This window comes from Astatotilapia calliptera, chromosome 15 (genome assembly GCF_900246225.1).
Source record: "Astatotilapia calliptera chromosome 15, fAstCal1.2, whole genome shotgun sequence".
NCBI classification, from domain to species: Eukaryota; Metazoa; Chordata; class Actinopteri; order Cichliformes; family Cichlidae; genus Astatotilapia; species Astatotilapia calliptera.
The window spans coordinates 31,013,207-31,035,876 of NC_039316.1; the positions used below are offsets into that span (position 1 = coordinate 31,013,207).

Consider the following 22,670-nt stretch of genomic DNA (forward strand, 5'->3'; position numbering starts at 1 on the left):
GTTGTCTTTGCTGTTTTCTTTTGACTCATCAGGATGTTCTTCATGGCAGATCTGATGATTACACTTTCGCTGTCCCAGCCTATATTTCTGGTTGACAAAACTATTTTACCTAATTTCTGTTTTGTTCCCCTGATGTTTATTAGCATACGGATTTTGTTTTTCGATTTGGCAATAAGCTTTAAAATTACCTTTTTAGACCACAAAAGGTCCATAATTTATTTACAATGTGGAGTAAAGATCCAGAATGGCTCTATAAGTACAGAATCAACCAAATAAACTTTTCTTAACATTTCTTACTAATTATTATATCTTGTAAATTCATAAAAATATACTTTTTCAACAGATATTAATGATTCACACAATGAAAACACGTCAAATGGGAGCTTCGTTATAAATATATCAGGGAAAGGAAAGCTTTAAATCTTACAAAGGCTCACTTAATTAAGCCTGAAACTATGAAATTTATCATCAGTAAATATTCCACCAAATTAAGATATTGAGCTGAACTGCTAAATAGTTAACATAGCGGCTAACAGAAAAAAAACTAGTTAATTATAATTAATTATACTTATTTTATCAATCCAGTAAAATGACCTTGCTTTGCTTTTATGTATAGTAGAAAAGAATCAGTCTGCACAATGAGAGTTAACTCATTCTTTTTCCAGCTATAAAGGTTCTTCTACACTCCTGAATTTGATATTGGCTGTTGACCACAAACATTTGTGGTTAGAAATATAAGGATGTCTCAATGAGACGTGTTGGTTTTGGCTGGTTATTCGTGCTCCCGCGTTAGAAGAAGAACGCTGCTGTGTGCTTTTTTTCTCTGAAGCCTGAGGTCATTTAGTTCTGTGTAGCACCCTTTTATTCCACACGCTGACATCACAGGTTACACATTGAAAAGCTCGCCAGTGCTGCTGCAACACTGCCTTCCTCCTTCTGCCCAGTTATTGGTGTAACATTAAACTAGTTCCTGATAAATACTCAGGACTGCAACATTAATATGTTATTAAAACATATCTAACAGCCATTTGTTAGATGATAAACCAACCAATAGGACCTTAGGCTGTATTCAAGCATGTAAATGATTCCCGTGTTGGCAATATAGTTCAATTCAGTTCAATAATTAATATATATCTTCACGAATAATATTAATTTGGCACAAAGCACAATATAAAATAACTGTCATTTCACCTAAATGCAACGATGTAACAACACAGAAAATATCGTTGAAGATTTCTGCCAATATAATGGCTATATGGTTAAATGATTATGTATAGTTTAAGGATTCTGTGTGTATTAGTCTAATACTTTATTATAGTGGTCTTGACCTTACAATATAAAGCGACTCAACGCAACTGTTTTTGTGATTTGGTCCTGTATGAATAAAAGTGAACTGAATTATATCGAAATGTAAATTTAAGAGGTGGCAGCACGGTGGTTAGCACTGTTGCCGCACAGCAAGAGGGTCCTGAGTTCAATTCCACCATCAGGCCGGGGTCTTTCTGTGTGGAGTTTGCATGTTCTCCCCGTGTTTGCGTGGGTTCCCTCCGGGTACTCTGGCTTCCTCCCACCGTCCAAAGACATGCAGCTTGTGGGGATAGGTTAATTGGATAATCTATATTGCCAAAATTATTTTATTCAGCTACTCACAGAATAGAATACTGACATATCAAAAGAAATATAGCAAAAAATATCTTTCCCGAAATTATGATCCCAATATGATGGGTAATCCCCGTACACTGAATTTCTTTTGTACAAAAAATATTGTTGATGAACATGGGTATCTTTGAAGCAGACGTCTGTATAGAAAATTCTAGAAGAAGATGAGTTTGGGAGGAGCCCAATCTTTTAACGAGTGCTCGCTTGCACTTGGAGACAGTTTACAGTAAACCAAATCTTCACTGATGTTGTTGAAGCAGTGGAGTGTAAAACAACAGAGCACATTCAGTATGTGGTTTGGCAAAGACGTGCAGCTGTAAAGGAGTTTGTGTTGCGGAGGAAAGAAGGCTTTAGGGGTGAGGGGGGTTCATCCTGTGAGACCAGCACAGGTGGTTAGGAGGGGGGTTGGTGTAATGGAGGGAGGGAATAGGGCTGCTGTGGGCGTGGAAGTGCAGTAATGTGCCCACTTCCTGCATCAAACCCCTGCGCAGCACTGTAAAAACCATGAGGTTACAACAAGATCAGCACAATTTGCTGCTCTTGGCCTTTTTTTTTCCAGTTAACAGCAGGCAGTCATGGCTGACTTTTTTTCTAATCATAAAAGGGAGGCGAAAAAAGAGAAAGATGAAATTATACAGCGAGAGAAACCTGAGAATTGACACGATGAAACTGAAAACGTGATGTTCACCCTATGGACGCTGCTTCCACTAATAATAAAGTAATTGAGTTCTTTTACTCCAGTTTATTTATTTATATTTATAGCACCAGAGACGCACCAACAATCAGATGACCCCCTACGAGCAAGTGCTTGGCGAGAGTGAGAAGGAAGAATTCCCATTTAACAGGAAATTCCCTCAGAACAGAACCAGGTTCAGGAAAGGGTAGCCATCTGCCGCAGCCGTTTGGGGTCAAGGGAAGGAAGACAGGACAAAAGACACACCATGGAAGAGAGCTAGAAATTACAGTAATAACAACAACAAGTAGAAGATGTAGGTAGTTTTTCATTTTTATGTATTATGCAGACTAATATTTCTCTCACTTTTTTTTTTACAATATAGTATTTGTCTGACAGCTTTGAGTTACTCGTAGCTTTACAAGTCGAAATGTGTTGATTTTTACCTTTTTCCGATAACCAGAAAGATTAAATGTTTTTGTTATGGGTTCATTTTAGAGATGTGCTCATTTCACAGGGCAGCCAGGCTACAACACATACAAACTTATGATGTTAGTAAGGTTAGGTTTGATTTAGGTTAAACTGGATAGTTCTTCTTCTTGTTCCTTTCCTAGTGTATTGTCATATACATTCTGTTATAATACTGATTGTTCATCTTAAAAGGGCCAACGTTTAAAAATATGGTAAATAAGTCAAAAACTCAGTTTTCAATATTCTTTACCAAGTTTTTAACACGTGTGATGTCATAGAGCACCGACATCCCAAAAATGAATCATCTCAGGCACAGCAGCCCCACCCACCTGCTGTTCTGACTTTCTCTTTATGAGTCTCTACAAGCTAGTCTGAAGAACGTTTCAACCCAAATTTCTTTGGCTTGAAAGGTTAATTACATTAATATCAGAGGTGGTAAAATAATTTGTTTTAGACTGGGGATGAACTGCAGGGCTGCACCAAAGCCCAGTGTAAGATAAAGGATGATTTACAACTATGAATCATGCAAAGCAAACCTGGTGGAGTCTGAGAAAATAAGAAAACATGCTAAAATTTCTTTTGTTTACTAACTGTTCTGATTTTGTAATAAAAAAAAAAAACAATGCAAAAATCATTATCACTCCCTACTTGTGACACAATATAATCCAGGGTAACTAGAGGAAATGACCTCAACGTAAGCGGATGTCGACATCTGATAGTCTGCCGTTCCTCGTTGTTGAAAAGTTTTAAAAAAAAAAAAGTCTAAAAAATAGTCTATGCGACATCCAGAAAAGTTAAATAATGGCAAAAAAAAATTTTTCCACACGAGTATAAGCTCTGGTTAGTCTGTTCTCCAAGCCTCAGCATCAATGACCCAAATTAATTGTAAACCAGCAAGGGAAACCAGAAGTGGGTATGATTTGAGTTCACGGTCCAGGTGTCAGTGGTTGTCCACTTGTGTCTCCCCATGGTCTACAGTGAGTAAGCAGGCACCAGCTGTATACCTGCAGCAGTCACATGCTCCTGCCTGCAGTCCACCAGCCAGACTCTGTCATTAAGGACAGATGGCAAAAGGTCAGCCAGGCAGAGCTGTTCCACGGTTGAGTCACAACACAACATCATCTTGTCATCATCATCATCATCATCAACACAGTTCATCAGCATGTCAACACAACACAACACACATTAAATGCTTCCCCACAGATTAAAAAAATGGATATTATTCTTAATAAGAATATGTTCCTCTGTTACTGGAAAGAGTTCATTTCGATGGTCAGACGTCACATAAATTTGTCTTGACTGGTTTCTTGCAGTCATGCAGTTTTGAAGCAACCATACCAGCTTGATTGTGTGCGATATACGTGTGAGTGTCTACATGCCTAGGGCTTTTTGGTGTAAAAAAAATTCCCTGTAATTCCTTTTACAGGTAATATCGATGTATATAGCAATATGAATCAAATGACTGTTTCTGCGCAGCGCAAAGGTTCCTTTTTACTCCTGACAGGTGAAAATATGAGTTCAGTATGAGTTTGTTAATAAGGATTTTTAAATTTTTTAGTTTTTAATTTATATATTTTTTAACATTAATTTGTTGAGCATATCAACAGTATATGCTGTTCTCTTTCTATTTTTATTAAATTACTGTAAATGATGATTTTTAAAAACTTTTTTAATTGAGTTGGTCAACACTTTGTGCCATCTTCTAGCTGCACACATTTATGTGAAATGCTGCGTGTTCGTGTGTTACTTAAATTTTTAGTCTAATTTAATATTGACATATTTTCTTTGGTGCTCCTGTGTCTTCTCCTGACTAATCCTGGTCAGATGTTCAGTCCTTTTGTCTTTATTGAATATCATTATTTTACGCAATGACTAGAGAATAATAATATAAATTAAACGACATCCTGGCGGCTTTTCAGTTCTGCAGATGTTTCTTTCCAGCTTTTCAGAGGTTAAGTGAGAGGCAAAACTCAGGGGAGCCCTAATGGAGACGGTGCTGCACGTTTTTACAGTTACATAGATTTTCCCATGAAAAGCAGAGAAGATGTCTGAGAAACAAAAGTAGAGGACAGAGTAACTGTGGGATAGTGAGAGCAGCTGAATGAAAGGCTGTAAAGCAGTTAGCAATTTAGATGGATTATAGTAACAAATTGGCTAATCTCTCGTTCTCTGCTCTGTGCACAATCATTATCATATTTATGTGACAAACACACTTGGCCATGCTAAGAAAAAAAGTTTTCTCAATTGATGTGAACGTGAAAGTGAAAAATTTTACAGGCACGGTGCCTTTAACTCTTACAGCCAGGACATTACCATTTAACACAGCCAGTGGGTTTTAGCAGCTGTGTGATGGCAGCAATGTGACTCTGGTTAGTTTGTAATGTGACATTATCAAAGAGTCAGAAATCCTCTTCTTCCCATCAGTTGGCCAGGGTTTGCTCGATTTGGCACGTTATTCGAAGATCTCAGAACTATTATATGTGATTGCAGCTAATGAGTAGTTTTACTATCAGTACAGTTGTATTATTTTATTAAAATTAAAAAGCAATAGGAATTAGTGTTTGTTAAATGAAATTATATAATATGAAGTGTTTAATAGTAAAACCAGATAAAATAATGAAATAATGAAGGATGCAATATAAAATTGCTGTGCTGGTGACATAAAACCACTGCAGTATAAAAACAAACGTACTGTTTTAATGATGTGAAGCAAAACAGAAAATTCTGAATCAAGATTTTTTTTTAAATTTTAAACATTGTAAAACATGTATTGTGGAAATGGGGGTGAACCAATTTTTGCAGTATTTGTCATGCAGATTATTATCTACCTGTTGGCAAAAGGGGTGAAATTTTGCAATTTTACTGAATTTGCGCAGCATGATGAAGAGCTGAAAGACTCTTCTTAAAGATGTTTTTTTTCCTGGCACAAATGAAAGCACGGCAAGAGCAGAACAAACATAAAACCTGGAGTGATTATTAAATAGCCAAACCAAAGGCTGAAAATCCATATACTTTAATTAATTATTAAATATTTGAGGAAACTGCTTACTTTAAAAAAAAATAAATCTGTGAGCTGCTATTATTTTCTCAGCATTAGTAAAATAGGGATTTCATGTAGTTTACATAACCGAGGTTTTACATCAGTCAGGCAAAAAAAAAAAAGTAATATATGATTTGTTTGTGTACTTTGCCCTGTGAGACCCAACCCATCAAAAAATAGCCAGAAAATTCAGATTTTGGGGAACTTAGATTTTGTTAACCCTTATAACAAAATCCACAAAATTTTTGCTATATCATGTTGTGTATGATATATTTTTGTTATATATTTATTATATGTTTTTTGTATCGCTTTTGATACATTGGATGTTTTAGCAACTTTTTGTTAACAACAATGTTAATTTTAGACAAAAAAAAAAAGTTTTGTCCATAACATTTTTGGAATTATGGCAAGTATTTATCACGCTGATGAGATAGAGGTCTCAGAAATTCATGTATCAAATATGATACAAAGGGGATTATAGGGTTAAGCGCTTTGCCCAAATAGTAATGAAAGGAAAAATCAAAAGTTCATTTGTTCATCATCTAAAGTTTTCCTGTTTGTGGTTTAATTTGTAAGAGTACGCTTTCTTTTACTTTGATTTTTGCAATAAATTTTGTTTATTATTATAAATCCTGAAAAACTAAACTTGTGCTTAATTAACAGATTTCTTGACTTCTCTTGAATTTTCTCGTATTAAAACAGTTTTTTTTTGCAACATTCTAAAAAAAGCTTTCTTGTAAATGTGCCATTGTGTCCAACATTTTGTGAATAGTCTCTGTTTCTGTAATCTTTGTATCCGAAGTGTGTGTGACGTGACAATGGTGCACATGTTTGCGTAGAAAGAAAAAATGAGTAATTGTGGATGATAGGAGGGTCTGTCTTCATGCTGCAGGGACGCCCTCCCCACGCTCCACCAACCTGCCAATCATCTCTCTGACCTCGCACCTTTCTAACTGATAGTGATGTAGATGTGTCCGTCTGCTGCTCGTGGATAAATGATCACTAATCAGCCAAAGAAGATGAAGGACAATTTTGTAAGTAGAACTGTTACCATACACGCTCACCTTTTGGTTTTATATGTCAAAACATGATTTTCTGCTGGCAGGAAGGCTGTTTTTTCCTGTTGTGGTTAAGCTGCTGAAGCCGAGGCAAACATTTGTCATAGTGATACACACAAAAACAAAACTTCAGGCGGAGCTGTTTTGTAGTTGTTTATGTTTACTTCCTACCTTTTTTATATTCAATAGATCATTTAGAGTCTCAAAAGCAAAAAGAAACACAACAAAAACATACGTCTAGCCCTTGAACACAGAGTTTTTGGACTCAAAAACCGAAAACCTTGCTTTAAATCAGACCATTCAGAAAGGCTTACGAACTGCCTTGACGTTCTCAAACAAGAAAACCACACGGTTCAAAACTAATAAATTCTTTACAATGTTCATATTTCCATTTATAACAAACTATTGCAAAGGAAATGCAGCTTCCTTCTCTGACTTCCTTTGCAGGTGGTAGAGTAGCAGCTGTAGAAGATTTAATATTCAGTGATAATTAATCCAACTTTTTCTCCTGTGCTGGAGTCGGTCTTTCAACGATCGTTATGATCACTCCGGTTATAAAATAAGTCAAAGAAACCTCTACTTTAACCTTGTTCTCGCAAATTTGATTTATGTCCAATTTCCCTCTCAATACATGCTTGTTAGAAGGGAAACGGTAACTCTGAAGTGACATGTTGCAGCTCTCACGTGCTTTGCGTATGAACATAAAGACGGAACAATTATGCCAGTTTGTCTTCACAATCTTCAAGCAAATGCAAATGTGTTCTTTGAGTGTCATTGGTTAGTGTAAATGGTGGCATTAAAGCTGCTATAGTAATAGTACAGACTGTCAGAGGGCTCAGCCCAGACCACGTGGAGCTCTGGCATCTGTTTCACACCCTGAGAATACTTTTACTTTTGGCAGCAGTGACATGCTTCCCTGGCCTGGACCTCCTGCTGTAAATCATTTGATGATGAAAATCTAGCTAAAATAAGTGTACTCTGTATCCTTAGTACTGCTTCCTTATGTTTCTATAGCGCAACATACCTAACCCCAAACTACGTCCTATATCGACATACCGCCAAATTGGGTGGTAGTTCACAGCCATCACTCTGTATGACTGGGTGAATGAGGCAATGCTGGATAAATCTTTTTTTTTTTTTACAAATTCCAGCCACTGAGGCATTATTACCTGCAAGATATGTGCTGTCCTTTGCAGAAAAACACAAGCCACGCCAGGTTTGAACCTTGTTCAAACTCCAGCTTGGGTTGCAGTTCAAAGATATGCATGTCATTCAGTAATTCTAAACTGGCCATGGATGTGAGGTACGCAAAGTACTAGTAAAAACTGAGTGGCTCAAAAGAATAGAAAAGTGCTATACCCTAACCCTCTACTAATGTCATTCTGTACTCTAATGGCTGAAGTCTTAGCATTCAGAAAAGAGAAAGTAAAGACAACTGACAGACGTGAAAAACATATTTTCTTAGGATTTTTTCTTTTCTTTTGTTGTGTGTGTGTGTGTGTGTGACTTTATTTCAGACAGCTTAAGTTATCGTTAGTGATTTTTAAAAGATGGCTGTATATTGTGGTTTTGTTAGTGTGTTTTCCCCACGGTAGCCTGATATATACCAATTGGAAGGTCGGTGGATCGATCATATTCTTGGGTCAGATACTGAACCCCGAGTCTCTTGCGAGATCCATCCATAAGAGTTTGAGTTTCTATGTGAATATTAGAAAACACTTAGGCATGGATAAATGCACTTTATGTAACTAGCTGAATGAGACGTGCACTATAAAGCAATTCTCAACTGTAAAAGTACCATATATACTTTTGAACCTTACGCTACTCTGTAACAAACAGTGCCGAGGTCACATCTGGATCTAACACAATTAGATTAGCTTACCCCTCTACAATGCACTTCTGACTCAGCAGATGTTTCACAGCAGGCATTTTGACTTGTCACAGCAGTTCAAGGCGCAGTTGTGCATTTACTACTACGCTACATTAAAACTAAAGGCGCTCCTTTCAGCTGGATTTGTTCCAAAGTCCTAAATGTGTGACACCATTTTCCCTGTAGGTCCAAATGTCTAGCACGCAAAAAGGAGGAAGACTAATACAAACTGAACTGCACAATCTTTGCAAAGGTCAAGTGTCATAAAATGAGCTACAGCTGAAACAGCTTCAAGGATACATCAGTGCTATTTCACAGGGTTTTAACCTAATGTAAAATTGGGATGGTGCTTTTTTCCTCAACTGCAGCAACACGGTTCCAACCCTAACTCTAAACCTGACCGTGTTACCCCAACCAGAGACCCTTCCAACACTATTTGGAAAATCCATGCACTAAAGCTAAAATGCAGTTCATCCTTAATACGGGAAAGCATGTCATAACAATTGATATTTTAGCTGCCATAGCCAGTTCTAATCCAGATACAAAGTTTTGTCATGCATGTGTTTTAGAAAGCAGGACTAATCCCAGCATGTAATTCACACACGACCCATGTCTGGGCTTTAAGTGCCACAACTTGCTGCCTGGGTTTGTGTGAGGCCCCTCTGAAGTATCTGCACTCAACTGTACAGCCCTGTCTGCTTCCAGTGATGCACCTCCCCATCCCCAGCCTGGCACTACGAGTGAAAGAGGCTATTGTTCCTAACACTCTGAGGCATGTAGCATGCACTTATGACACCAAGTGGGAGAAATTGTTCCCATTATACCCCTGGAATGTCTTTGAATCAATCAAGTTTGTATGAATACATGCTGCTCTTTAGCAGTTACAAAGAAATGGTGCCTATTAAATGGTGAAATTAACAAAAGGCAACTTTTTCTGTGCAAAAACTATTATAAAGAAAACAGTAGTGCAACTTTTGAATCAAAAGCAAAACGCCGTTTAATCTCCCTCTTCATGGACCATTTTTCATCCATACCCTGACCTGGAGCAGAGACCACATTCAGATATTTTGAATTAAGATGACTGGTAACATTGTACAAGAAAACAATTGATATTTGGGCATTCTTTCTCCTGAGTTCCCTCCTTTTCTTACTGAGCTTTAGTGATGTGTATCAAAGCACAGCTGGGAAAATTTGCTGCTCCGCTCATGGATATTTCTGTGAAGATGTAATTGTTTCTTTTTTTTTAGTAGTATGGCTGTGCAGTGGAATTCAAAACAGAAAGTAGAGTTCTCAGTTTTCTCAGGCAGATCATTTATTCTTCACATACCATAAGGCTCTGAGTCCTCAAAACAGAGCATTCTTGGCTTTGACCTGCGTGAAAACGTTTGATTCTGCTAGTGGTGCAAAAAACAATAAGAACAGCAAAACCGTTTCAAAAAAATCTTAGGACACTTCACTACAGTTACTCAAAGGCTACGTTCACACTGCAGGCGAAAGCGGATCAAATCCAACTTTTTTGACCCGATCCGATATTTTCAAATCCGACCCAGGTCACTTTCATGTGTGGTACTGAATCCGATACATATCTGACGCTTTAGAAAGCGACTGCTGTTTGAATGGTCATGTCGCATTAAATCCGTCTTTTACGTCACTGACACAAGACAGACCCCAATTATCAGTGCCGGAGAAGCGCCCGAGAAGACATCGTGAACGCTTCCTGGCCACCCAGCGTAACTGTTGGGAAGACAGCGTTGGAGAAACGTGAACATTTTATTTGTACTGTATAATCTGCAGATTCTGACAGAAATCTGCAGCTATCCTTTGAAGCACCGCTCCTCTCTAAAACAGCAATAAGGATCATTATTAGGCCATATGTAAATAACAAAATAATTTTATAACTTAAAGCAAAATTGGGAAACGTAAAGTCCGACACAAGTCTTTATATTAAGGGCCGTCAGTCAAACAATACTGTTTGGTCTGGGTCTAAACAGAGCGCGTTGTATGTGACGTCTTCTTTTGCGCATGCGGGCCGCTTTGAGGGTTCACACTAGAGCACGTTTGCTGTCACATTTTATTTGTAGTGTGAACGAGCAGACAAAAAAATCGGATTTGATCAAAAAATCGGAATTGAGCATTAAGACCTGCAGTGTGAACGTAGCCAAAGTGTAAACCAAGAGCACTATGCAGGGGTCATGAAATACAGCTCTATTTCCGTCAGCAGGCTATTTTTAACCCTGCTGTATCATGTATCCCTTCTTGCCATTTTGTTCCTTTGTTGAGTTGGGAGGGATAGCATGGCAGGCTAGGTAAGGTAGAACCTCTGTTAGTGTGTGTGTGAGGGAGAGATGTGATCTGTTGCACGGGTTGAAAATGTTCTGTCACTAACTCATTAGCCCGATCTGCCTATGTTGGTACTTACTGCTTTCACTGCATCTGCATTTGTGGTCTTTGATAGGATCCAGATGTCTGTCTGGAACACAATACAGTCCTTGTACAAGCTTTACACACAGCCATACATATAGCAAATAGAAGAAATACTGAAGAGCAACCCATATAATGTGTCAGTTTAATTCATTTATAAATGCTTCAAAAGTTACCAACTCACTCATGTGTAATGCTGAGTGCATTATTGGTGGCAGTCTAGGCCTATTGTATTGGTAACTTTAAATTCAGCTCTGAATTTAAAAGAGAGCCAATGAAGAGAAGCTAATATGGGAAAAATATCATCTCTCATAGGGTTCACTGTCAGAGACCCTAAGAAAATCATCCGTAACCTTCTCTAGTGCTGTTTCTGAATGGTGATAAATTCTGAATCCTGACTAAAACTCTTGAAATAAACCATTTGCAGATCATTTAGCTGTTTTATAACTACTCTTTCAAGAAGGAGGAGGAAGGAAGGTTAAAGATTGGCATATAATTAGCTAAGAAATCCAGTCAGAACTGAGATTATCTGCTTGTTTGTCCTCTAATTAAGGCTTGTCAGATCTAATATAATGATGGTTGTTAATTGTAAACCCACTACAGAGCAAACAGGAACTCCTTGTTGTATCCAACTCTTAATACTCTATTTTTTAATGTTTTCTCTTGATAAAAACAGTCTACAGCACACTGGCAGCATTTGTGAATAGCTGTTCTGTAAATGGTGACATTGCATTGCTGTACAGGCAAAGCACTGAGACAAATAAAAACTGAAAAATGTTGTTAAAGGGTTGATAAAAAAAAAAAAAGTAGTAGTAGTAAGTGATCAGGGCTTCTCCCTGAGTTAAAAGCCTGCAGGCTTGCCTGCTTTGGTTTCAGTTATGATCCTTCTATCTTCTCCTTTTTGCTCTGATTTTTCTGCTGTTAAGAATGTGGCAGGGGAATGTGCGTGGGATGGGGTAACAGAGGGGAGCTCAGGAATTCCCACTGACTTGGTTCATCTTGTATTAGCTATGCTTCTTGGGCTGTTGTGTTTGTTTTGTTTGTGAAATCCAGCGCTCTCGCCACCATGCAAACGTTCCTTGTTTTTTAAGCACCACGGACCTGGAGATGTTGCATGATGTGGCTTCTTGGTTAACAGTGCTGCACTACTGAGTTCATTCATCTCGAGGGCCCCTTTCTTTCTTTTATTTTTAGCCAAAATCCATCAGGCCTGACAAGTTGAGGGCAGCACTCCAGGTCTCTTCCACAAACTAAGTCTTCTCCTCCCCTCTTAGGAAAAATGCTCTGGACAGCCCTGCTCCAAGGTTGGGCTTTTGTTGAGTCATGTGAGATCGTGTACACAGAAACACACAAGAGGTGGGGCTGAACATGGAGGGGGGCTTTGGAGAGTTGAAGCCAGGGGCAGCAGGAGAAGCTAAAATCTGATCACAGGCCACCAGACAGCAGAATATGCTGGAGCTAGCTTTGTATAAGGTAATGTCTAGCGAGTGTGTTGGGGTGGGACAAGTGCACAGATTTATTTTAATACACAGCTGGCCCTGCCAGCGGGGGGAGGGGTGTTGAGTCTGCCAGCTTATCCCAGGACCACTGTCACACTTTGGACAAGACAGGACATTTTAGTAGGCAAACCCACTACTGGCAACAAAAACACAGTGAAAAGAGGCAAGTTTGAGGCAGAGTTTGACCTTTTAATCTGCATGATCAGACTGGATTGCTTTTACCATGTGCCGAATGCTCTTTGCACTTGTTCTTCTCATGCTGTCTTCGCACAGCTAGAATAGCCCCTGTATCAGATGTCATTGTGTTCACTGCACTACAGGAAGGTCTGGATTTGGTGCTAATGTCATTACTGATTATGCGTATAGTTCAAATTGCTTATCATTTCCCTTTGTCAATTTTCCTGATCATTTTTTGCATGAAAAAAAGTATGTAGGGTTTATATAAAAGATAAACACATCCATGTCACCCATTTGTTTCTGGAACCTGCATAGTGAAACCATAGTGTTATGTTTTTGGAAACACCATGTTGGTCTGTTGGAGCTAGAAGTTACCATATTTTGACAGGGTAGTGAGCTGGATTAAAAAACTGTACTGCAATGCGCACATATACAGTGGGGGAAATAATCATTGATCCCCTTTTTTTGCTCACTTACACAGAAATAAGCACTCTTTAATTTTTATGTTAAAGAGGAGAGACAGAATATGAAAACAGAAATCCAGAAAAAAAGCACATTACATAAAAGGTATACATTAATTTGCATATCATGAAGTGAAATAATATTTGATCTCTACAACCCAGCTAGAATTCCATTCCCACAATTTAGCCATGGACGCACAGATTACAATCAATCAATCAAGCACAGCTCTCAAAGGACATCATGCACAATATTATAGACTGCAATCGGCTACAAGAAGCAAGAAGCTTGGTACGAATTATAACATGACTATCAATCATCCTCAGTTTAGAGGTCGAGCCGAGATCTTCTGTTTCGCTGTGTTAATTTCTTTGTTCAGCAGGAGATCAAAAAAAATTATTTCCTTTTCTACAATTCGTGCAAAGGAACAGTCACCAAAACTGAAGCACCACGTTCTTGGGTGCTCTGTACCTCAGAGCATGTGATCTGAGTAATAGTGTTCTAGCAAAGCATTAGCAGCTAGTTCCTAAAGTTCTTTGGTTTTTGATCAGAAACCTACAACACAAATGGGATTCCCATTTCCTAACAGCCTCAGCTTTAAAAAAGGGGTATCGGGGATAAGAATTTAAAGCACCACTGTGTCTCAGAGCTTGCAGAGGTGCTACTGTTGCTCCGGTGTTTTAAACAAGTCAAAAGAACAGGCGTACCTATTATGCAGCAATATTGCATCTAAGGTAATTTTGAAGTTGAATTGTCACTGGATGCTTCTATCAGGTTGACTTAATGTTTGGTAGCTGGGACAGTACATTTATAGATTAACTTCCTTCCTGTGCACTATTACCTTAACAGGAAGAGGCCGTGGCTTTTTACTTAGTAGGTATTATCTGATGTGGATGGATTTAAAGTGTTTAGAGGACATTCGGTGGGTTAATAAAAATCTGCATTGCTCTCACTGGATATAAATCAGCACAGTCTGTCTTTGGAAGGATGTCAGAAACACGGCTGCAATTCATTCCAGCCCACCTTGAGCAACAAAGGTCACTCAAGAGGAGAGTTAATGAGCAAACTCACAGTGCAACTTCAAGGAGTCCTGAGCAAGATTTTTATTTAAATTCAATTGCTGACTGTCGTATCCTTAAGTTGTCATATGGTGTTTTTTGTGTGTTTTTTTTGTTGGGGTTTTTTTGCCTTTGAAAACCCGAGCAAGTTACAAGTGGAGCATTTAGAAACTTGGTGGGCTGTCAATAATTGTTGAATCATTAATATGACTCTGAGGCATAAGCTGCAATTAATGATTAATTTCATAGCTGAATAATTAGTTGTTGTTTTTTAATAGCAAAACCTAACATTTAAGAAGGTGTAATACATTTATACCTAATAAACTGCATAAACACTTATTTAGATTTGAATATTATAATGGTATGTGGCAGATGATTACATAGTTAGGTATGTACCCACTCATGTCTCTAGAATGGTTTAGTCCCAAAATTTATGGTACGTCACAGTAACAAGTGCAGCAGAGAACAGTAGAGAACTTTAAAAATTTACGAAAATACGAAAAAGGTTTTTCGTATTTTATAGTGCACCCCTGTGTCTGTGATGTCAACCCACACTGTCAATTCTGTTCATAGAAAATATAAACAAAGAAGGCATGACACTAACCCCAACATCAGCGCATGTTCATGCTGATAGGCCACCAGCTATGGAGCTTTTCTCTTCAGTGTGATTATTTCATTTGCTTTTTCCTCTTTCTGCTGTAGATTGCTCAGCTATGTGAACAAATATCTTTATCAAAGTTCACTGATGAAATTTGTTCATAATAAGTTTATATTGCACTATAGGGAAGATAAGGCACTGCGTCAAATCAACATTGTAAAATTCCCAGTTATCTAAAATGGAAATTGACTCTCTGAAGGGAAATGGTTCTTCAGAGTTGGGGAAAGAATGTTGTTTTCTTCTAAACTATTGATGCATACAAATCCCAAATTCCAACTGTGTTGTCAAGACTATAGGCTGAGAGGATGGCTCTGGAAGCTTTAGCATGTGTTTGTGCTTTGACCATGGAAATAATGGGAACAACAGAGATGGAAAAAAAGCAGAATTTATTTTCTGTAAAGTAAAGTTTACTTACCTTCTGACACAGAATGGAAAACGAGCCCTCTGAAAAATAGTCTGTAACGTGGTGAAAGTTGGGGTCATTGTTCTGTCAGTTCATTTCTGTACTGCAGGCCTAGCTCTGAGGACCTATCACCATGGAAACCATTATGTGGGACAACTGGCAGCAGAGCACTTTACAGATCTCCTTGGAATATATTACTAGATGCAAAGGCCCAACTCTTCTCACCTTCAGCCTGTTGTTATTGTCTCTGAGCTAGTTTACTTCAGGCAGTTTTCTCAGGATTTCAGCCCTTGAACTCAAGAATATTCAACCTTTAGACCTTCTCCACACAGAGATACCAAAACAATAACTAAGATGCTCAGGCTGGAAATCTCAGATAAACAGACGTGATAATGGTAAGGTTCCAGTGCCCCTGAATTTTCTATTTTAATATAGGAAAAACTTAATTACAATGAGTCATTTTGTTGACTCGTTCAAACCTTAGCTGTGTTCAGACAAACCATTTGCACCATGGAGCTACAGTTTAGATACAGTCCTCATGGACATGAATGTCATGGTAATCCTGGGCTTTTTGTTTTGTGATTTCTTTTAACTGGGGGGTTTTTCAGGGCGGAATAACCATACAACGCGTATTACTTTAAACAGCAAGAATTGGGTGCACAAGTTTGAATTTATTTTGGATTTTCTCAAATCCAACCAGGGTCAAAGCCCCCAAATGATCCTGACATTCATGCCCATGATGAGTGTATGTAAACAACCCGAACCATATACTGTTCTTTTAGTTATGTGGCAGAAAAACAAACAAATGAGTTCACATGGAACAGTTATGCTGACACTCATTCATTAGGAAACTGAGGCTCATTCACAATGCAGTATCTCCTTCTTTTTCTTCAAACGCATTCCCATTTAGTGTTTTAATGGTAGCATAGGTTTCTCCAAATGGTTTAGCATAATTGTATTCTGTCATTTGGGATCACTGACCATGATACTGCTTTTTCTGTTTATAGTTTTTTGTTGTTGTTTTTTTAAAGGAGTGCAGATTTGTGTCTTACTTGAATGGGAAAACAACTTTAACTCATCTGGATGAGATGATGAGTAAAAGCTGAGGCAGATGCTTCCATAGTCAGAATCTGAATTGCTTCGGGGGCATATTAATCTGTACACTTGTAGTCAGAGGTTTACGTACACCCTGACATGTATTTATTGGTTTTACCCATTTCTTTGAACTGTTCTCTCTCCAGGATGGAATGATTATAGAGCGTACATCTTTAATGGCAGCAAGAATCGGGAGGACAGATTTGAATTGATATTTTTCATTTTATATTTTTTTAACAGTTCAAAGAAATCATTAAAAGCCTCAAATCACCATAACATTCATGTCCATGATGAGTGTACGTAAACTTCTAATCACAACTGACAGCCACGTCTACCTACCAGAGCTGTGGTACACAATCAAATACAAGCTCAAAAGCCAGTCAGCAGCAGCACTACAAGAGCTTTCTGAGAGAACAACCTCGTATGACTGGGGCTGTTAAAATGCTTCTGTTAGGGGACAAGAGTTGTGTACCTTCGCTTCTTCATCTGTAAACACACAAAAAGTGAATGAGCTACGCAGCAGCTGCCCCACCCCCTTTCCCTGCTGGCAGCAGGGTCTGGAAATGTTGACATACAGAGCAGCCCCAGAAACCCCAGGAATCCCCCCGAGAAGACGCTGGGAAGGAGGGTGAGGTGGAGCCTTGGAATGCAGTTGGAAGAGTCAGTCACTTATTTACTAGCTGAACTCGGTGAACCCTGCCTGAGTCAGCCACTTCCACCCTGGCCAGTCTGTCCCACCTCTCCCTCCTACTTTCTTCTCTGTTTTGTTTGTTAACCTAATGCTCCTGATTTTCCCACCCCCCAACAACAACACGCCCCTTAATGACAAATGCTTTTGGCTCCTCACTGGGAGTCCTATTTGGAGGTGCTTCAAGCAGCCTAATCATGCCCTCACCTGACCCCTGTCACCCTGTTGCTCTCCCTCAGGCTGCAGAGGTTCAGGTCACAATCCCATGATGAGTAATAAAACTAATGTCAGCAGGAGTGTGAGTCAAGCAGTAGTGCGTGGACTACAGCCAGGGTACAGGAAGTACCACTCGCACTTATTTAGCTTTCAGGGAATCTGACCTCACCCCTTCCTCCAAGTGTTTTCAAACAGGTTCATGTGCACAATAGACTTTTTGGCTAAAAGTCCATATATGTATATATGAATTTTTTTTTTTTAAATAAAATGAAGTAATCCTTGTCTTTAGACACAGAGAAGCATCACATCATAGGAGGAGATGTTATGATTTATTGTTGACCACTGATCTAGTGAGAGAACAATAATTAACAGTATTACAGACAGGATCTTCTTTTAAAATGTAAATTTCTGCAGGAATTCCTGTTTATTATTCCTACTGACAGATAAAATCCCCTTTTAAGTAAGTTTATTTATATAGCGCTTTTCACTTTTCGGTGCTTTTCAGACATACAGTCACAAATTGCTGAACAAAAAAGCATGTTTAAAAACAGAATAAAAAAACATAACTATAACACACACACAGAGAGATACACAGGCCCACACAACTTTAGTAATTCATTAAATTAAAAAAATAAAAAAAACAAGTACGATAGTGGGCACAAAACAAATTTCTCTTTTTAACTGTTTACATAAGATGTAAAAGGCACAGTAAAGATGGTCTATAAAGATAATCAAAGTTAACAGCAATGTAAAGTGAACTTTGCTGGTGTGAAACTTGGGGGCACTCAAACATTAGGAGTTATATTAGAACAAAGGAAAAATGCTGATTGAATACATAATGCATATGCAATAAATGAGGGACCCATACTATCTCAGAGACTCGTAACTGACCAGCAAATCTTCCACCTGCTGTATAAAACAAATGTTTAGGATTTTTTGAAGTTAGTATTAAAACAGTAAGTGGCTTTAGAAGTTCTCCCACAAATGTTGTCCACTTGAGAAGATTATGTTGGTTTGGACGTCTCAACTTGAAAATATAATATATTAGCTGAGTGTCTGGTCATGGGAAAAAGTGACATTACTAGCCTTTATATTAATGCTAACATTGTTGTTCTAACATGAAAACAGAAATATTTCTGGGAGTTATGTCAGGAGGTTAATTTCTGAAGCAATCCATGCTAGGAACTCTGCTGTGTCATTTTTCACAACATCATCTTCATTTTTTTCCATAGTGTGCTTTTTCTGTCTGTCTGGAAGTAGAAGAGTACGAGGAATTCTGAAAAACAAAAAGTGTTCAGATTTGATAGACAGATAGATCGGTAGATTGGCCTCTGGCCTCACCGGGCCCAGGTGTGTCTGAGCCCAGATGTTTACCACCCCAGAGAAATGGGCTTTAAGCTTGTCCAGCTGTTATCAGTCAGAAAAAGCTTGTGGAGCTGAGCTGATGGGAAAGATATGCACACATGGAATACACTATCCACACAAATGCTATCAAAGTTTACCCATAGGACCTTCTCCCTAATTCTCAGATAAATGTCATGAGCTGAGGGAATATCTAGATTTCAATCAAGCTGTTTGCTGAGACTTTAGCAGAGCAGTTGATTTTGCGTTATATCAAATTTAGCAAGCTAGTTCATTATCTAACACTAGCTTGGATTACAAACAAAGTATGCTGAATATTGTACGGCAGAAAAACTTTTTACTTCTATAACTTATTCCAAGATGTGATGTTGTATTACTGTACACCAGGTTTTTCTTCTGCTTATGATATCGTGCTGATTTTTGTGGCTACTCAGTACTACGTGTTTCCCCTAAATCATTATTAAACGCTGTGATTTTACACTGTGGCACAGAGGAGCTAGAAAAGACGCTACCCTAAAATGATCAGTCCAAATCATCCTGCAAGCAAGTGAGCCTTTTGTTTCTCTTACTTTTTTGTTTTGACTTTCCACATCCCAGCAGAAAGTAGGTCACAGACGGTCCGAGGTGAAGTATGAGGCAGCAGTTTGCAGGCCGGCGCCTGTCGAGGCAGATCAGGAAGCTTGTTGCAGAGGAGACGTTAAACACACAAGTTCCTGTTTGACATCTGTTTCCATCAAACCTTGTAGACCAGTATTTAAACCCCAACCCCTCTTTCAGAGGCCTCTTTTACCTAGCCCCTTCTCCCAAGTAGGTTTGTCAGTTGAACTGCTCTGTGAGCCCTTTCCTACCCTCCCTTCCTCTAAAACCAAAAAGGATTGTGATGACGTGTCTGATGTTGATTCTGTGCCCAGAAAAACGAATTCTTGAGCGATAAAATCATGAAAGACTGGTTCTTACGCAGGCACCCCTACTAGACTGCAGACCACCTTCGGGGATGTAAATAGTGAGCCAGGTGTATATGGTATTTGAGGAGACGAGACAACACATTCTGACGTTTCAAAATTAAAATTGCTCAAAAAGTGCAGTTTAAATGGAAACTTGATCTGGAAGAGAAAACTGCTTGAGGAATTCTCCAAACAAGCCAACGTCACAGTAGCAAAGTTTGGGGCTGGAGCTCAGAGATGGCTCCTGTTAGTTCTTACATCATGAAGAAACTCATTGTGAATTCTCATTGAAGGTCCATGATGAGTGTATTCAAACCTCCAGTCCTTTTCCATGAGTTCCTGCTGCAACACACCTGAATACAATTAGTAGGTCATTAGCAAGACTCCGTAGAACGTGGCTGCATGCTAGGGACGATCTGATATCCTCGTGTCTGTGTTTTTCCCTCGTCATCATATATAATGTTGTTCCAGGTTCAACATTGCAAGTGACCAATCACCTTCTCCTGACGTCATCCGCGACCTTGAAAAAAAACAAACGCCTACTTAACTTGCGAGAAGAGAAACCGCCTCTGTAAGGACAATATGTATAATGCTTACCGTTTATTAAAGGAAAGTATCCTGAAATGCAAAGTATTTAAGTTCCTGGATTGGCACAGAAGCGGTTTCTCTTCTCACAAGTGAAGTCGATTTTTTTTAAGGGGGTATTTTTCAAAGGCAAAAAAGGGGGACGTCACAACAATGTGATTGGTCACTTGCAATGTTGAACCTGGAACAACATTTATTATGTTGATGTGGGAACAACACCGACACGAGGATATCAGATCATCCGCATGCTGAGGTGGCAATTCAGCCATTTGATTCATGATACAGCAGCACATTTATAAAGTGAATGAACAAGTACTTTTCCAAACACTTGCATTTCTTTAAATTGACTCGAGTAGGGTTAGGGTTGCCACCTCAGCATGCAGTCAGGTGTGTTGCAGCAGGGACACATGTTGTAAAAGTTTCAGGATGCTGGCCCTCGAGGACTGCAGTTCGACACCACCGCCCTAGATTGTCTTTGAGTGAGTGACAGAGTCCAGGCAGAGAGCCAGCTGAGTGGAGGAGCTGGGGAATAGTTACCCCATGTCACAGGTTCTAGAATCTAAGCTCCACAATCCAATGAACATGGCTCTTGATTTGACTTTATGTTACACTACAAAACATCTCTCATAAAATAACATTCCCTCTATTAAAACATGACATTTTGTTCTCCACTTTCTGGTTAAAATAAAATCCAGAAATTGCCACTAGAAGGACAATTTGCAGAAAACCTTGTTGTCTATCAATACATCCTTTCACCAAATACCATAGAATTAGATGAAAGCATCATTCTGCCCACATCCCTCCTCAGCACAGACAGATATCCTGCAGTCAGGCATGTGATACAGACTGATTTTTTTTTAAATAGGTTAAACCCCTGTACATTTTCCTGTGTGGAAACAATGATTGGTAGTAGGCGCAGCCTACATTTCCACTGATTTTTTTAGGGGTTGAAGCATCACAGTGGGTGAATCACATTTTCCACTTACTGTAAATCTTCTGGCAACTCACTGTTCTCTGTGAGTAATTTGCAAGCCGTTAGAATGTTTTGCACAAACTTATATTTCTCAAGTCAACATCAAATCTGACAGAAGCAGTAACATGTCAATATTGTTATCAAGGGGTTTACTCTAAAATCCATGATGCAGACTGAGAGCAACTGCTTTCTGAGCTGCAAGTTGTGTCTCCTTAATGATTGCTTTGCAGCAAAACCAATTCAGCTAAGAGGGATGAAAAGCTTTTACTTACTCTTTGTGATTGCACACTTTAGAATCTCAGCTCTATAAGTGTGGTGCTGATCAATGTGGGGTGTGAGAAGGGAGGCTGGGTTACAGCATTTTTTGTTTTTTGCAGATTATGTGGGAGTCAGTGGGATGTCAATGGAAAAAAAGAAGAGAAAGAACTGTGTGTTTTGTTGCTTCCCAGCACTCCAGGCTGAGATCAGACTAATCAATAGCAGGGATAATGTTGAGATGAGTAGTATGACATCAATACTTGGTTCAGAGACCTATTGTGCTGCTCTGCAGCCCAGCCTGTGCTGAGTAAACAGTAGCTCCCTGGGGAGAAAGAAACTCATTGATAGGTCCCTTCAGCTGCATTGCCAGTGTGCATTGTTGAGCATCCCATACGAGTAATTTACTTCTTTCCCCTGAAACTCTATCATAAGGTTCAGGCTTTGGATTTTTGGTAAAATATCTAGAGGAAGATTTGACGGATTGTGGTTATTGGTGATGGATGGGATTAGATGAAGGGTGGAGCCGATACCCTGTTAACCCTTTGACATCTAAGTTTTCATCAGCCATGTCCCCAACATAGATACTGTAGATAAATTCACTCACTTTGAACCAATACTCTGAGTATCAGTGCTCAATTTGTTGATCCCTGTGTCTGTGAAAGACCTCTGTTTGACACTGTTTTGCAAATTATCTGCATTATAATAATTTAGGATTTGTCTCTTCTGCTAAGGGGCCAGTGTTTTGGCAGCAAACAGAATAGTTTGATCAAAGTTCTTACATCTTTGGAAACAAAACATAATTAATTGGTGCTAGAATAATAATAGCAAAATATGCCAGTCAGCAAATAAGACACCAACTATGAAAAAAATTCCTCTAGGTCTACCTTGTTAAAATGCAAAGCCAAGGGTCCCATTCAAGCAAATACATGTAACAACTTGAGACTTCAAGCTTTATATTATTGTTAGTATTTTAACACTGCCAATAACAAACATGTTAGCATGTTAACGTTAGCATTTCACTCAATTACAGCCACAAGTTGCTAGCATTGCTTCTCATTCTTATAACTTTTTAATGTTTTATATTCTTTAACATTGTTGTTATC

At 38.7% G+C, this 22,670-nt stretch overlaps 1 protein-coding gene across 2 annotated transcripts in view; it reads left to right on the forward strand.

Moving 5' to 3' along the window:
* The window catches only part of bach2b (BACH transcriptional regulator 2b), a 95,249-nt gene that overhangs the window by 6,797 nt on the left and 65,782 nt on the right, over positions 1-22,670 (forward strand). Inside the window, exon 2 of one of the 2 annotated variants that reach the window (XM_026142945.1) lies at positions 6,736-6,877. The exons of the other annotated variant lie outside the window; for it this stretch is intronic. Within the exon in view, the coding sequence (XP_025998730.1) occupies positions 6,839-6,877 (39 nt within the window). The 5' untranslated portion in view covers positions 6,736-6,838. The remainder of the gene's footprint in view (positions 1-6,735; positions 6,878-22,670) is intronic. 2 annotated transcript variants of the gene reach the window in all.